This window comes from Cydia pomonella, chromosome 3, assembly GCF_033807575.1.
Source record: "Cydia pomonella isolate Wapato2018A chromosome 3, ilCydPomo1, whole genome shotgun sequence".
Classification (NCBI taxonomy): domain Eukaryota; kingdom Metazoa; phylum Arthropoda; class Insecta; order Lepidoptera; family Tortricidae; genus Cydia; species Cydia pomonella.
This window is the reverse complement of record NC_084705.1, coordinates 15,127,061-15,145,745: the sequence shown is the minus strand read 5'-3', so window position 1 is coordinate 15,145,745 and position 18,685 is coordinate 15,127,061. Positions and strand designations below refer to the sequence as shown.

Here is an 18,685-nt window from a genome sequence, read left to right as displayed (position 1 = left end):
TTGCATAGGTATTAATATTTCGTGGAACTCGTAAATAAAACCAGGGTGCTATTTCCAGTGCTTCTGAAATAAGCACAAGGGGCCGTCTGGACCTTAGCCAAAATTCCTATTCATACCTTGCTGGCTCTGCTCGCAAATTTAACCGGATCGGTCGCATTTATTACAAGACGCTTCCAACGAATTGGAATGTAAATGGAATAAGAATTTAACAAAATTAACTATGTTTTCACCCAGAAATATAGATAATAAGATGTCTTTTAAAGTTTTTGCATCTGATGTTTTCGATCTCATATATTGAATGAAATGAATGTTTTAGATTAGTTAAAATAATATGATGAACTGATTATCGTAGCAATTAACTATACCAGCTGCCGTAGAGTCAGGAGGCGGCTGAAAATGGAAGGTGGCAGCGAAGCCCTGCCCCGGAGTAGCCGAGTTGGCAGTGAACTGCAGCAGCAGCGATGGTCCCGTTGAGAGCACCTCGTAACCTAGGACAAAGTGGTAAGTAAAAATGCGATTCCTTCCATTTATGCTAAATGATTTTTACCATTAAGTTTTCGGGAAAAGAAACACTAAATATTATTGAGGACACCTGCACTCGTATGTTTGTGCGAGTGTGACGCATTGGAATATGAAATTGATGAATTTTGGCTTGTATAAAACTTAAGTCCTAGAGATTTTTAAAAATTAACTCAACCGGGGGTGTTAGGAAATATGACCGAACCAAATCACAGGTTGAGGAATTGCTTGACATATCATTATGCAATTAGAAACAGATAAGTACGCCAGAATTTTTTGCGGGTATAGATATTTCTTTTTACTGTTATTGTGCTAAGTTGCTCAACTTTCCATAAAAGCAGGACACTATTTAAAAAAATATTTTTTTTTTCATTTTATCGATTCATATATCTCATATATTAGCTCAAAAACGACTATAAATTGATATATCATATCAGTTTAGTGTTTCTAGGCTTCATGCCGCGCTATACAACAAAGGTAGGCAAGTCGCGGATAATTGAACGTCCATTACTCATTCAGTGGCATGCCGCGGCTCGCTACCACGACAAAGTAATACTAGTTCCTAAACAATCAATACGTCGCTGTACTTTGTGCAAACTATGTATATACGTTATCGCTTCGCATGTGGGGTAAGCCAATAGCTAATGATAATGTCCTTTAAAGTATCAGTTGGCCCTATTTTTGTAAGAAAGTGATCACTGCTGCACAAAAATAAGGTTGGAAGGGTTAATCATTGGGGGGAGACCAATGTACATAGCCGATGTATTTAGTACCCTAGCTGTGTACATATATACCTAAGTAGTTAGATATTGTTATGTATACTTGTACAAATAACTATAGTAAATAATCTGTTCTCATTATGGAAACTTCATAGACCTATATAATACTTCGTAAATACTGGCCTTACGAGCACTACGAATGGGGCCAATACATGGGTGTCAAAATCGCATTTAGTTACACCGCTGCGCTCAGTCGTTTGGCAAATTTCGCAGTGGAAGCGCGTCAAGTAATGCCATTGCCAATTTTTAAAAATGCCTAATTGTGTAAAAACTATTACAGAAAAATCAAATACACTTATGAGATTTCATATCATCGGTAAATCATTTCAAATTACATTAATTTCTTGCTTAAAACAAATTTAAAACGATATTTTTTTTTCATATTGACCTTGCACGACGCGAGACGCGATGAGGCAGTACACAGACACATATTAAAGTAAACTGCATTCTCGCCTCGAAAAATCGTGCCGTGCGAGATAGTTCGAGGGAGACCTCTGCTATCACCATATATATTAAAATAAATGTAATTTTTATTGGTTAGGGAGGTTAGGCTAGTTTATTGACTCACTTAAGAATAGTCCTTGTAAATGTTGACATTTAGTGAAAATCTAGCGTCTTTGGTTATAAAGTTTTTAGTATGTAATTAAAAAATAATGTATTTATCTAACACATTTTCATATTTTTAACTCCCACTTATTCCTACTTAATATTCTTAAGTAAAGTTAATAAATAAAAAATAATTAATTTCAGACCAAGTTGATTTGATCCATAGCTTGTTAGTTACAGAGTATCTTAATAACTACCTATGTTAGTTGAACAATACAAAAAATAAATATAAAATGATAGAAAAAATTTAAACTAAATATATTACACGATATAATAATATGATATCAATTACAAGGGCAAGCAAGGCAAACAATCTGGTCTACTTGGCCCTGCCAATCACCACTTCAACCCAGTAGCGAGTGAGAGGAGAGTCGAGGCGCTCCGCCAACGCCCTCAGAAGGTCGTAATGAACTAGTACAGCAAACTTTATAATAATGATATTTATATTAATAAAATAAAAATAGTAGCATGGCTTGTTTAGCTGTGGCAACAATGATAACATTTATTCAATTGTCACGTCATCGTCACGCTAAAGAGAAGGGGCGCCAATTACATCCACACTTCCCGATAACGAGCCCGAAAACAGTCCCGTTTTCGGACCTGATAATTGTTTTCTGTTTTACGGAATATCAGCACATCGTTAACGATATTTGAAATGTAAACAATACTTTGTCTCTAATTGCGAAAAATGTTCAATGTTGGATATTTTTGCATACGAACCATTTTTTTTACATTTCAAATATTGTAAACGATGTGCTGATATTTGGTGAAACGGAAAAATATTCTTTTCGGCCCCGAAATCGAGTCTGATATCAGGCCTGATACAGTGTGGGTGTAATTGGCACTTAAGGCCTCCCTCGAGCCATTATTCTAGACACGGAGGCGAGAGTGCAGTCTACTTTCGCGTATATCTCTGGCCAAAGAGACTTGATTGTATCTTTGCTCTGAACATCGGCCACGTAGTTTACACAGTATACAACAGATGGCGCTGTGTTTTGTTTAACGATGTCGGAATTGTTTGCATGGGCTTATCCTTACTTTTTTAGATCTATGGGAAACTTGGACTGCGTTTACTTGACAGATCAAAAATGACGCTTAAGCTTTTTCATTTTAGATCTGTGTTTTACTTCCAAACCATGTTGATATGTTCAAAATGTGATTGTAGATATATTATCGTAGGTATATTTCACGTTTATCAATTCAATTTTACTTTTATTTCTGGGTAATACATGACAGAACAAGAAATTAATAAAGTGATTTCTAGATCGTCGTACCCACAAAACAAGGCTTATTAAGCTTACTGTGGGACTATGTCTATTTGTGTAAGAATGTCCTATAACAAGCATCAGTAATTATAATGGTATTATAAATCCAATCTCAGAATGAACACCTCTCCACACATCTATTTCCTCATCAACTTGTTGTAATGCGTGAGAGTGGTGTGTTTTGCGCCTATAATGCTTATTTTAGATGTGGCTTATTTCAATGTGTGTTTACATATTGGAAAAACTTCAATTTAAGACGGCTTACCTGAGTATTAAGTAGTTCGATATTAATCAAATTTAATCCAATCAAATCCTTTGGGTCAATCCTTGCAGGACAATTCGAGTTAATGGAATGGCATAGATTTATAACTAACCTAGATGCCTAGTCTGTAAATCCCTAGTGAAGCCATTTCGAGTACGACATTATGTCGCCCTCGTGTCATCGTATCCGAACGGCCCTCGCAGTACTCAAGGTCGAGTTGGTTTGTGTACACCTCCCGGTTATAAATTAAAAAATACAAGAAAGATGGTTGTTTGTGCGGTGAATTGGTGTCACAACTCATCAGTGAATAAAAACAAACCGCCTGATATAACATTTCATGCGTAAGTATCCAGTTTAATGTGATATTTTTACGTAATTGTAAATACAAAAAGCCAAATTTTCGTCAGCCGCCATTACTTATAAATGTTGCCAGGTGATATGAATCTTTTTTCCTCCAAATGAGGCATGACGATTACATTGATAAAATTAATATGCTTACTTTAAGTTCCTTGTATGACTATAGAAAATATTCTTTTTTAGTTTTTCATTCTTTTATTTCAAATTATCTTTTGTCTTTTATAAAATTACAGTTTAAATTCATATTTTTATTTTGTGTGATATTCGTTTTAGATTTCCGACTGATCCGCTTCTGTCTGCGAGATGGACGGAAAAAATTAGATTAAATAGGAACGATGCAATATGGAAACCGACTAAACATAGTCGAATATGCTCTCGCCATTTTGATGAGCAAGTAAAGTAAATTTTATTTGTGGAACACAGGTGTTACAGTTAAGGTCTGTAAAAACGAAACGCAACTGTCACTGTCGCACTTATATGGAAGACTGATAGAGAGACACAAAGCGTTTCGTTGTTCGAAGCAATAGCGATTGCCACCTTGGCTAGGCCTGCAGGTACAATTACTAGTACTGACGATAAATAGTTATTTGTTTTACAAGTGGAAAAGTTGTTGTTTAACCGCTCGTGCTAATATTGCTACTCGAGCTAAATAAAGATCCAAAATGTCGAAAAATGGAATCTTGAGCGTTGCGAGGGTTTCAAGTTACGAGAGTTAAACAACTTTTGCCCCAAGTGAAACACAAAACTTTTCACCACACTAACCCGAAGAAAATATTAGTCAAATAAAATCAAACCAAATCAAATCCAAATGATCGTCATTAAATATTTATCATTTAAAATCATTATTCCAAAGTCAATTCTACCAGCTATTATCTGTGCACATTTGTAAAATAAAAAAAATAAACGTTTTTTTATTTAAACATTATTTCACAAAGTACAGAAATGCAAAGTCCTTAAAAGAAACCTTGAAAGCTTTTGCTACAAATTTAATATCTACATACACACTCCCAAATGATTGATAGCCAAGTATAAGGATGTGGTTAAAATCCATCTACTTTAAGGGGAATAAATGAACTCTGGCAACCCGTTTTTGTATATATGTGTGTGTCGCTGAGCGTAAGACACGAGCGTCGCACGCACACATCGATCGAGTTTCGGCTTCACTTTTGGCAGATTAGCCTTATGAGGACTAACTGTCTATGTGTGATAGGTCAGTGATGGAATGGTATTAGTTGGATTGCACTTACTTGCAAAACTTAACGAGTAAAGCGTACTGAACCTATCGCTAAACTGAAAGTGATCAATTTAAGTTTCAACTTGCAATAAAATCCGTGTGCCCACTGTAATTTACACCATAACGAACAGAAAGGGGACGTAATGTATACTGCGAACAATATATGTAAACTGATTTTGGCGATCAGATACAAATATGAATGTCTTCAGAATCTTCAGACCTTCTTCATACCTATTTTTCTGTACAGGTTACATCGTCACTACTTATACTCTGTATCTTTAGATATTTAAATAAATGTAAACAAACCATTTGTACATTTTCTGGTAGTTATCACATTTATTGGTTAACCAACCAAATACAAAGCCGCCTGGATCTCTCACTGAACGACCTGATTTTAACCTACATTATTTGATCATGTAATGTTTTCATTTACCCTCAACTGGCTTAAGGTATAGCTGAGGGTACATTTTGTTTATTTTTATTTATATATACCTAAATACCTAAAGATACAGAGTATAGTAAACGCTTTGTCCACAATCAACCAAATGAAGAAAGCAGGTAATTAGGTAGTAATAATACAAGTTGCATAAAAAATTACTGCGTTTCAACTTTGAAAGTAGTATAAGTAAGAGATTTTACCAAAGTATCTAGTGACCAAATTCAGATGGATTAGTAAGTAGCATTAATGTAAGTTACCTAATTAACACTAAATCGCCCCCTTAATATCGGCCACCTAATTTGCAGCTTTTCGTGGTGGCTCACATACCGAGAAGAGAAGAGACAGATATTAATGCAAGTATCACCTGTTAGTTCGTTACACAGCATTGCAATGGCAGGAGCAGTCGAATCTTTGCCATCGAAGATCTTGATGATGTCTGCTCGCCGGAGACAACTGTAAAAACCACAAAAGTAATTTATAATGATACATTTATTTTTAACTGCATTATATTGAACGAGCGAACAAAACGAAACTTAGTTCTTAAATAAACTTCGGGCATCTTCCGCATTTATAAGTTTTTGAATTTTGATTTTTTGTTCTGCGATAACTATAATACATTTTGTTCTAACATGCGCAGATTGATAAGATGGCTATGGAGTTTGAAAACCCAAAAGCGAATTGATGAGGGGTCTACCAGGAGCCAAAAATGGTTTTAAACGGTGAACACGGTGAAAAATAATATTTAATTATTGCAAAAAAAATCACTTCCTATTTTAATTGTTATTAATGTTGTTATACTTTGTGACATTTTTATCTAAAGATTGGTTTATAGGTACTTAATAATAAATAATTGGTAAGTACATTGATTTGGCTTTTAAAAACGCGTTTAACCAATTTGCAAGACCGAAGTGATCTCATAAGAGCTCCAAGAGTGAACAGTTTCTGCGGAGTTCTTTTTTTTAAGTAAATGCATTGTGCAATTATGCACGGTTAAAGTAAAAACAAAGTTGCATCAACACAGCGCCTTAGGTCAAGGTACAGTAATAACAATTAAATTGTAGAAAATTAGGAAAAACTTGTAAACTAAGCGTTTTTGCCAACGAGCAACATAATTTTTAACACTATTTATGTAGCAGAATTTATGGACAGTGCGTGATAATTTTAATGATTCAGGGATCGGAACCGGTTTTTTGTAAAAACATCGAAATAACCATATATTTCGGTTTATTTTATACTCAAAATGTAGGACTCAGTTGTGTTTATCGATAACGACTTCGTATTATTAGATTGCCCGATTAGGAATGAAATAATTAACAAAGAACAAAAAAATACCGTTTACGTTCCCATACAAAAAATACCGGTTTCCGATCCCTGTAATGATTCAAGATAATTTTTTATCTAATTTAAATTTAATAGTTATGAGTAAAGAAGTTTTAAGTGTGTTTTTTTATTGAACCTGAATGTTTTAATCAAATTATTATAAATCACAGTGTATTATTATTGGTTCGCTGTAATACTGTTTAAATTTTTTTAATCAATAAAATAAGTTATGCGTTTATTTTGTCCACTATAACAGAACTATAAAATTATGGATCTAGCGCGCCGTAAAGTCATGTCATGCTAGGTTAATTTGGTTAGGAGTTCCGTCCTCTCCAGACCGTCCCGAGCAAATTCCTTTGCTAAAATGGTCCACAGTTGGGCGTGGTGGGCAAGTAGGTATATTACATAACTACTACCACGCGGTTCATAGTTTTGTAGAAAGCTGCTAATTAAATTATGTAAAATATGATTGCTGTCTGTGTTTTTGGGCAGTCATTTATAAATACGATTAAAAGTGGAAAGCTGAATGGATGATACGTATGCAATGCCGTAATTCGTGCCATTCGGCAGCACTTTCGCATCATCGAGTTAATTGCCCGAGCTCGTTGTTTGTCGTGCGACTCATTACTAGGATGGGGCCAGTGCATTATTAAATCATTAATGGTGAAATAATTCACGGTAAAAATTAAATTATGAATGGTAAAAAAAAAACATATTTTACTAATACGTAATAAACTACGTTTTTGAAACTCCAAATTGTCAAAAGGACCCTTACGGCATGGAAAGCCACAATCTTATGAATATCCTTCGCAAACTTGTGTAAATATATAGGCCAGGGGCATTTCTAAAAAATAATGACTTTTTAACTAATATGTGAGTAGTTCGATCCGAAATTTCGTACACGATATAAATTATCTGAATGGTCGGTTTAAATGATCCAGATATATTTGTGGATTGCAGTAATGGCGCTGATGAGTGAACGCGAGTTATGTGTAGGTTATACAGTCGTATACGTACAGTGAAAAATAATGTGTTTTGTTGAATAAAGAATTTTGTATTTTGTATTTGTATTTGTATTTGTATTTTTGTGTCGCATACACACGCTATACTTTTTATGGATATCTGTTGAAGGAATTTCAAAGAGATTCTTCGATTACATTTAAACTGATCAATAAATTCCTATTTAAATATATTCTGTCAATTTACTTACTTCCTATTTATTTTGTACTTTAAGCCCAAATAATATTCATTAGAGTAACAAGAAGAAATAATTAATTACTTACAATACAAATCTCGCGTGAGCTCATGAAACCTATAGGTATATACCAATGTTACCCATCCATTTGTTCCTAATATAAACCGGTCTCATCATCATATTACCTACTTCGTGAACAATGCGCCCTTTCCAATACCGTAAAAGTTAATTCCCGCCATTTCTCGTGTCAATATTGAATTTCCCGCTTAATGCATAACGCTGCATAATCGCAGTTCCGCTCGTTACATTGTAAGTTAGTGGACCGAGCGATTTTTACGGGCGATTTTATGAGTTTTATGAGTACGTCGTTGCGCGGCGCTCGTCGAGTGACATTCAATACTTTAGAACCGATTACGATAATACGACAAGTCGTTATTTTGCCAACCACGTGTCGTGGAACTCATGAGATCATACTTTTCATTCATTCACGAAGTATTTTTATATTCGTTTTGCAATTATTGATTGTAACAGATTAATCTTTTACAATATACACGGTGTTTTTATTGAATTCTGTTAAGTTCGGGGTAGGTATGGTTAACGTACATCTAAGGAAACTAAATGACAAACTAATTTTTATTTTTTCATATAAAGTAATTTAACGCTGCATATAGCGTTGTTGTAACACGGGCTATTTTAATTTAATTAAACTTTATTGCACAATATAACAAATAAAGTACAAATGGCGAACTCAATGCCTAAAGGTATTTTCTACCAGTTAACCATCAGGCTAAACAGAAACAGTAGTACATGCAGGCATTAAACAAAAAAAAAACAGAATAAGTAACTTAAAACAACCAAAATAGCGATAAATAATATATACTAACGGTAATAAACTTACATAAATATACTATAACTAAATATATATACATATGTATATATTACTTTATGTACCTAGTGCAACAAATACTATGACTACGATGGACAATTAACCAGTAAGCTTGTCGAAAAAGTGCTTGCGTGACATGCGCTTAAACAAGAGCTTGGTTTGAGCCTGTCTGATGTTGAGTGGGAGATCATTCCAAAGCCGGATCGCCTGAACGGTGAAGGAGTTAGAGACAAAACCAGTACGATGACAAGGAACAGTAAGCTTAAGACTACGGGACTCGCGAAGGGTGCAACCTGTTCAGGCAGTTATAAAATGAAATTTGTATCTGAGATAGTCGGGTGCATTCGGATCGAATTAGACAGAGTATAGTGTGCACAGAATTCGCAACGATCTACGTTCACGAAGAGGGAGCCAGTTAAGTCGACATCGATATGCAGATATGTGGTCATATTTACGGAGTCCGAAAATAAATCTAATGCTATTATTAAGAAGCCGCTCTAGTTTGTTCAGAGAAACTTGTGTGATATTCGTGTAACATACATCAGCATAATCTACAGTAGGTAATACAAGAGCCCGAACAAGGAGAACCTTGGTGCCAATCGGAAGGAAGTGCTTAAGCCGGTATAGGGCTCTAAGTGTGTTAGTGACCCGGCGACATACGTCAGACACCTGCGGTTCCCACGTCAGGCCGCTGTCAAGAATCAACCCCAGGTTCCTCACCTGCGATACCAGTGGTACAGGAGTATCCTCGTACACAACAGGAGGCAAGTGAGTATTAAGGTCAGCCATGGAGAGTAAGCGGGGACTTCCTAGCACAATAGCCTGGCACGTGGCAAAGTCCTAAGCCTAATAATTATCTATCTATGTCATTTCGAACATAGATCCTCCGAGATAGTACATACTATTAGTTAGCAAATGTAGGTATACACTCGTGCTAAACACGAAACGTCAGTGCCAGGTGTAGACGAAAAAAAAAATTGATTATCTCAAAAATGGAGTTAATTAGAATACCGGTATTTTAGAGAATGTAACTTAATTTAAGCGTAGGAATGCAATCTTGAAATTAATGAAGTTCAATAAAAACACGCTGTATCATATCTAGTTATATGTATTATATCACGGTGTATCTTACGTCAGCAAGATATGTAATTTGGTATAAATACACACCTGATATCACCTTTTTGAAGAGAAACTTCTTCGAAAACCACTTTCACGCGTTCTTTTGGCCTGCAATGAAATTACAAATTAATATGATATTTAATAATAGGTACCTATATTAGATCTTCCAAGACTTCAAAAGTAAAGTACCGCTGCGAGTGAACGAGCGATAGGCAATAGGTATATGTTCTTGTTGTGGTATGTAAAGTACTTTTCACAAAACATGGAATAAAATTTAAACTGAAACCAATTTACAACCTTAAATGTGCAACGATGCGTGTAATGTGCACACTGCTGCATGCGCTGTTAGTGTCTCGACCAAGTCTGAATCGCGTAGTTTCGCGGATTCTTATAGTATACGAGTACATATCAATGGTTACCTGCGTTTAAATAAAATCAATATTTGAGGACAATCTTACATAGATTGACCCAGCTCTAAACTAAGCAAAGTTTGTACTATGGGGCTTGTGCTCATCACACAAATAAATGCCCTTACTAGGATTTGAACCCGGGACCATCAGCTTCATCCACTAGGGAAGACAGGTCGTCATATTTCAGACATAGTCAACGAGAATGTATGTGAGAAAAACGGATAGGATAGTTTGGATGTACAAGCATACGATAATCTTTGACTGAACTCCAGAAATTCTAAATCAAAGCCGGGCCGAGGCTAGGTTACAGCTTAGTCATTGCGCTCGTATACATGTTTAAGTTTAACGTTGTATGTCTGTCCGTATTTCGTCTACTGCCCAACTACAAGTTTTAAAATTTTTCGAGTATGTCGCAAAAAACACAATAAAATACAGTGCCTAGTGATACGGGATCGGAGCGTAGCAGCAGGCTGAAACGATGAATTGATTTCTTTTAATCGACAATGACGTCATCACCGTATGTTACGCACACACGTATCGGTGAAAAGAAAAGAGCTACAATGTAATCATATTAGCTATTTGGAATTTAGTTTCGTATTAGAATATTCTGTCAAAAGTCATATGAGGGATAAATCGTTTTACGAGAATGTCATGCTTGGCATTTCTAAAATATTATTATTACTAACCTGCCGCTGAAGTGGTAGGAACACCGCACGTTGTTGGGGTATATGGACGGGTAGCGGGGGCTGTAGAGTCGACCGTGCGTCGGCCGGCTGCCCGACCGACCGAAGTGGTAGTCGCATTCCGTGCCCGGCAGGTGCACGCCGTCTGTCTCGAACAGGCCTGAGGAGAAACAGATATCGTGTGTTAAGCTGGTAACTGACGTGAAATAAATGTATTTATTTCAATTAGATAATGGCAATCATTTGTTTCATTAAAAATAGTTGTATCGTAATACAAGTGCGAAAAATAGGAAACTCGTAAAGAGTGGCGATAAATTAAAACACGACCGAAAGGAGTGTTTTAAATCGACACGAGTTGCGAATTACCTATTCGCACATGTATCGTACAACGTTTTACAGTACATACGACCCTTTAAATTTTCGACATAGTTACATAATGTGCTAATTTACGCAGTAGTGCGGAAAAGTAGCACCACATGTAGTGTAAAAATCTTTTAATTAGCTTTTATATACTTTAAAATGTTATTAGCAAAATTAAATCTAAATGTAACCCTATTATGGTTGAATAAGTTGAACGCCTATTATTAGGCATGCTGCTATTTCTGCTAAAGAACAATATATTTCAATTTCACAGTATGAACATTTATCTTCCTTCTAACTTCGCTAAGTAATCTTTATACATTGAACTGTAAGTAACTTTTACCGCCTTTGGGCTATAAAGACTGTTTTAGTAGTATAAAATTATGGCCATCCAGTTGTTTCTGGGTTAATTGATCTAAATGGGGCGATACGCCCCTCCTTCTCTCTATAAATAAACCTTGAATGAAACCAGTCAAAGCAGCAGATACTAGTATTTACGACAAACCGAAGTTGGGGTCTCATTGACTTTTTAATTTTATTACTTAGTAGTAACTGCCTGCGACTTTTGTCTGTGTCTGTCATAGGTTTCTTTATGAGTGACATTTCCATACACATTAATTCTATTTAGTATTATTTTTCGTTAAATATCTACTTAAATAATTATAATACGAGTACTTAGTAGAATAAAATTTAATTCAAAATATAATTATTATAAGTAACTTATATGCAATACACTCCATATTTGTTCTAATATATTATTCAATAATTAACAATTTATAATTTGAAAAAATAACAAAACGTACTTAAAATCATATCAGTAGGCAGGTACCTCTTTTGTTTTCCCAAAAGTTGAAAATAAGGGATCGTGCACACAATTTAATATTCAGTAAGGCGTGGCAGCCCTCGGATGATCCCCTGAGTGACATGTCTTGTCCCGCACTATATTGGAAACCTTTCTTACGCTAAGGTGATTTCGCGAAATAGTTATACAGATCCGTGATTAAATTTGATAAAGATTGCGTGTATCGCAGTATTCTCAGGAGTCAATTGACCGGGAGCCACAGTTGATTTTTAATAATCTCAACTTACATACATTGTCTATACACGCAGACATTTAGCTTGTAAACCTGTGCGATCAAAAAATTACGTGTTTTATGCAACAATTACGAATAAACGCTGAATTTCATCAAATCAATGATAACAAGATATCTAGAAACGAACAACGCCAAGCTGCAAAAAGTGCTCCTAACACAAAGTGTGCTCAGCCTCAATATAACTCTATAGTTAAATACCGTTCTATAGTCGCCTTAAGAAATTGCAGTATACGTATTTTTTACCGCTGACAAAACTGCAGCGATATACCGTTTTAGTAAGACGTTGTGTGCTTCTTAATGAATAAATGAATGGAATATGTTCATAAACACAATAGTTAAAAGCGACGAAAGAGGTTGTAGACAGTTTTCCCTTACAGATGGTCTTTTCCACATTCACCTTGGTCATGTTATTAAAAATCAAAATATGTTATTGCATGGATACGTATGTACAGCATTATATGGAACAAAGGTTTAGTTGCGGATTTTTGACACACCAGCGATGGTACTTTTTACATTTTTATTGATAATTTTTTTTTTACCACCCCACTTGACCAACTAATTAAATAGTTGGCAGACAGACAAATAGACCGATAGAGTAGCACCATATTGTTGCTTTCCTACCTTTTTGGTACGGAACCCTTAAGTATATACATACAATTATTACACACACAATAATATTAATAAACGTAAACACTGTTGCAGACGAAAATCCCTCAAGAGCCTTAAGAGTTTGGGCAGAACTCTGCACGAAATGAAATAGTTTTTCAATAAAGCGCAGAGTTTTGAGCGAGCGGCTGGAGTTTTTCATTACTTTTTCAATATGGTCCCTTTGGAATTGACAAAAATATTAAATAAGAGGACTTATTACGGAGTCCCTGTTTCAGCTCCCAAATGACGATACATAACGACTTTTAAGGACAACATTACATATATTGCTATTTTGCAGCGAAAATCATTAATGTCCAGATAAATACTTAAATAGCATACCTACCACCTGGTTCATTGAAATAATCTGGGGGCCCGGCGCCAAGACGAGCAAAGCGAAGTGCAAGGGCACTACCTATATATCTTTTCTCGAAGCGCTTCGTCGTTTTTTTGTACCCTTCACAACTTGGGTTTGGATTAAACCAGATAAACAAAATTCTCGGGATATAATATCAATAGTAGACTTATTAAACATACAAAATTTTAATTGCATAGCTCTCATACTTTAAACTTTATTCATATCTAAAAAACCCCGATTGCGTCACTGACTCACTCACTCACTGACAGCGATTGATAATAAATGTTTTTTTCGTTCGCTGCTCACTGATGATCATCAAAACCCTTAGGGTACTTCCTGAAGTCCTAGGAAGCTGAAATTTGATATGTACTATCCAGTATTAGTATGAAAGGTCTTGCCCCTAAGGGGGTGAAAAGGGGGATGGAAATTTGTATGGGGAATCAATAATCGCTGAACCGATTTAGTTGAAATTTGGTATGTAGATAGTTTTTGTTACCGGGAAGGATATATAATAGTTTCCAATCCCAAAATCACCATGTAAGGTTAAAAAGGGGGAGGAAAAGGGCGTTAGGGGAAAAAGGGGTTGAAGTTTGTATGGGGAATCAGTAAAAAAAGCAGATTGTATAAAAGATCTATATGTACATATCTCGGGGTCGAGATACGTAAATCACCCCTAAGCCTTTACATAAGAGGCGATGGAAGATTTTCATAAGCGCCTTACAAAGAGATATGAAATCCTATCAAAAACACTCCACTCCTGTCAAAATATGTGGCTTGGCTGTTTCGTTATTACAATAAGTATTCTATAATAAAAAATAATGAATAGTTAATACATTTTTCACCTTACATGTGACGGTAGCGAAACGGCCAAGCCATATATGTTGACAAAGGTGTAGAGTTTCTGAAGTTAGGGCTTCTAGAGTTCGAAGCTTGGGTCTACTAGAGATCTGATAACTTTTTGACAGTGCGAACCTTGTGGTCTCGCCTTGACTACATTTTACATGAAAATGTTTTTGATGGGATAATTATTAATCCTTACAAAACAAGAATAAGAGAAACTAGGGTCTGACTGATCAAATCTAGGTAATTTTTTTTGACAAAAATATACAAACTATATAAATTACAAATATATTTTCACAGAAGAACGTTGTCCAATAAACACTCATGGATCTTTTTACATTTGAATTCACAGTTCACTGATAGTTACTTTTTACTTTAATTCTTACCCGATGGCTCCATAACTTACCGATATAATTTTATAGAGGGTAATCAATATTAACAGCCCATTAACAAAATATCCAATAGTTTGCATTGATTGTATTGTATAGTGACGATAGTGTTTTCTTTAAAGCTGAAAGATTAACATAGATGAGGAACGTTTAATAGGAAACAATAAAGAAAGACGATGCTCGGTTCCCGAAGGTAATGAAACGCAAACACACCTGTGTTCCGCTCAGAGATACTTCGACTTGTTTGCCTCGATGCGCCACGAGCTTACAGCGTATTGTATGCGATAGCAGTAGGTAAGTAAGGACTCTCGGCATAACCTGTAGTTTTCAGGAGTGCAATTATGACTCGCAGAATTTTGATTCCAAAATATATGCGAGCGATGACTTATACGCGAGGGCAAAGAATTAGCCTCGTCCTCAATACCCAACGACTGTGACATACCAAGGTATTTGTAGGTTTCTGATTCAGAGATAGATCTGAAAGACATTGTCTCAGAAAGTTGCAAATTTGTTGACGTTACAACCTTCTCCCGCTGTACATGCATAAACGCACATTTTATCGACACTAAACTCCATGTTGATGGCACTACTGAAGACTTCGGTGGTTTTCAGTAGCTCCAACAAGTCTTGGCTGTTTGGAGCAAATAATTTGAGGTCATCCAGGTACAGAAGGTGAGAAATTACTTCATCCGCTCTACGAAGCCGGCAACCTAGTCCCAAATCCTTCAGCAGCATGCTAAGGGGATTCAGAGCTAGGTGAACCACATCCCGCCTCCTGGTTGACGATGGACTGTGGTCCACTGCCTCATACACGCACAGGAAGGCTCTTAAAGCTGTATCAACTTTATACAGCTCTAAGACCCTCTCCAGCCACCGAATTATAGGCATAGGGTAAAGGCACCAGTGCTCAGCCATGCACCAGTGGTCAGCTTTTCTTGTTTATTTTTGGTTGTAATTATCAAAGTTTTTCAGATTTTCAATTTTATAGATTGGTAAACTATGAATTGAAAAAAAAAACTTAAGTTTTAAAAGAATTGTCTAGTATGAACCACAACACTACTTCAAAGAAGTGCTGTCTTCTGACATGAAGGGATATGTGATATGATTTGTACAAAATCCAATAGTCAGCCTCCCCAGGCCAACTACTGAGTTTGAGGCAGTAATTTTAAAAAGGTCGTAAACCCAGAAGTCAGCCGAGGGAGGCTGACCATATGTGTCTAGATATTTTTAATTTTCAAATGCAATGTAAGTCGTTAAATAAAGCACCTTTAAATATGTACATTATTTTGACTTTATTTGATTGAAATACATCAAATACCCAGTAGTCAATTAGTGGCTGATTACTGGACACTGCGATCACGGAACTCAGAACCCAATAGTCAACGGTTAAAATGGGATAGCTCGACACTGGGTACATAAAGGCTGTCTATTCGTACACAGGGGGCTGATTACTGGCAAAAAGGTCCTTTCATTATATTTAATGGAATATTTACAAAAGCTAAATTAAATTACATTTTATTTTTTACATAAATTATAGTTTATGAAATTATTGAAGAAAAAAAACATTAATAATGCTTATTGGTTAATTAGTGGGCAAATGAGACGATCTTGAACATAGAAATTTCGTAAAAAGGCTGACTACTGGTGCCTTTACCCTAATGTAAATAAATAAATGTTATAAAGACATTCTTACACAAATTGTTTTAGTCCCACGGTAAGCTCAAAAAGGCGTGTGTTGTTGGTACTCAGACAACGATATAAATATAATTTACAAATACTTAAATATATAGAAAACATCACACAAATAAATGCCTTTACCGGGATTCGAACCCAGGACCATCGGCTTTATAGGCAAGATCACTACCCACTAGGCCAGATGGGTCGTTATAATGGTCACTATGTTTGGTGAGGTACATAAAAGTAATGCAAAATCTATCTAAGCTAACTCTGCACAGACGGAAGTACAAAGTAGGGTAGTGTCATTACAATCGTCATATTTTCATAGAATAGAATTTGGACCCGGGTATGTCCTTAAACTACGTCCACAAGAGAGGTATGGGCATTGTGAATGTCATCTCGCTCTGTGTGGTAGGGCACAGCACAGCGGATGTCATTCCAGATCTAGAGCAGAGCCCAACTGGGGAAGTACCTCCACCTTACAGAAAATCGCAGCCAAATAACACTAGACCCTACTCATAGTGTTGTGTTCCTGCCGGTGAGTAAGGTTGCCAGAGCTCAACGAGGGTGGGAGGGGGTTAGGGTCGGCAACGTACATGTAACTCCTCTGGAGTTGCAGGCGTACATAGGCTACGGATACTGCTTACCATCAGGCAGGCCGTATGCTTGTTTGCCAACGACGTAGTATAAAAAAAAAAGAAATTTGACTTTATAGTCACGGCCACGGCAGAATCTAAGAGCTAAGGAAGCAATGGGTTACGAGCGTGACTTTACAAGATAAAGAAAATGCAATTGAAAGAATATCGGAGTGTTTTTAAATCAAAAGTCGTCGCTGTGCTATGCTAGCGTCAATTAAGGAGCCGACACAGTAGATATTGCTATTAGATCTCTAGCGACTACGTCCGTTAATTAAGTGGTACGAGTATAAAGAGTAAGCTATAAATAAAAATGACTCAGGGTATATTTTAGAAAATGATCTGAATTTTGAATCTTAAAGAGACAGTATTTTTCACCTCAGCAGCTCGAACAACGATACTTTACTAATTAAAAACAATACGCAAAATTCAATTTTGCTGCGAGCGTGAGATAAAATGATCTTGAAGTGATCTCGAAATTAAAATGTTATTCAGAATCAAGTTGCAGTCGGAGTTAGGTTGGATATGGGATAGGAGTTGGAGTCACTAGTCGGATTTGGAGTAGTAGTCGGAGAGAGTTTTTGTCGAACTCATAGTGGGAGTCACGGTCGCAGTCACTGGAGTTCTTTTTAGGCTGGGATTCTATTACAGACTAAGAAATCGTACCTACGAGCTATGTATTGATTATTGTTCTATCTACTACGTATTGACAGTTTGTTTAGGTCGGTATTATTTTGTTGTTTACTTAATTTTATATATATTTTTAATTTCTGCCCTATTATATTAAAAGTAAGAGCTCATGTGATATGTAGATACTGATTTATTAATTAATTCATTTTCTTTCTGCTGTTATTATGTTTGTGAACATTATGTACCTATCACTGTAATTGATTAAACTTATAAAATGCAAAATACCTACCTAGCTAAACTGTAAGTAAGCTAAAGTGTAGTCGTGTAATGCTTACGCAATGTAATGACCAATTTAGCTAGAACCTCTAACTAAATGGTTCGCACGTATACATTATTGACACTGAACCATTACAGAAACACATTTAATAGTTAGTTATCCACATGTTACGGCCGACCTTAGGGCATCGTTGCTCTCTCGCGGAACTCGCGGAGGTAGGTATTAAAACTATTAAAACAGCTGAAAAGTTGGTTTTTGTTTCGAGCTTCTAAGTTCTAACTTTGAGTCCTGAGGAAGCGAATAGTATTATAATAATTGTAAGTTTTATTATAATAATTCTCATTGACCGTTGTTAAATACATAAACTTATGCCTTTATCAGATTCGAGCCCGGGCCCTTCTAAATAGTAGGCAGGTTCAATATCGACTAGGCTGAATTAAAATAATTTCAACATCATCATTTTTAGTCATAATTATTGACCAATCAAATAATTATAATATTCAATTTCTATGATATTTCATAATTGCAAAAGGAATAAATAATACCTATTCGTTATAATAGCAATTACAAGGTTTAAGGAAGGTTTAGGAAAATATCGGCAGCACAGTAACTTCTTGATGCGAGGGGCTTTGCCCCTCTCGTAAGGGGCTTCGCTCTTCCGTCTCCCCTCCCTCAATAGTCGGACTTTGCGTCGTTAACACTATTG

The 18,685-nt window shown here is 36.0% G+C and overlaps 1 protein-coding gene across 1 annotated transcript in view; it reads right to left on the bottom strand.

Moving 5' to 3' along the window:
• The window catches only part of LOC133516150 (suppressor of lurcher protein 1), a 392,999-nt gene that overhangs the window by 95,129 nt on the left and 279,185 nt on the right, over positions 1-18,685 (bottom strand). The window contains exons 6-9 of the mRNA XM_061848928.1: positions 11,078-11,234; positions 10,030-10,089; positions 5,826-5,914; positions 366-488 (exon numbers count right to left, since the gene is read on the bottom strand). Coding sequence (XP_061704912.1) covers positions 366-488; positions 5,826-5,914; positions 10,030-10,089; positions 11,078-11,234 — 429 coding nt within the window. The remainder of the gene's footprint in view (positions 1-365; positions 489-5,825; positions 5,915-10,029; positions 10,090-11,077; positions 11,235-18,685) is intronic.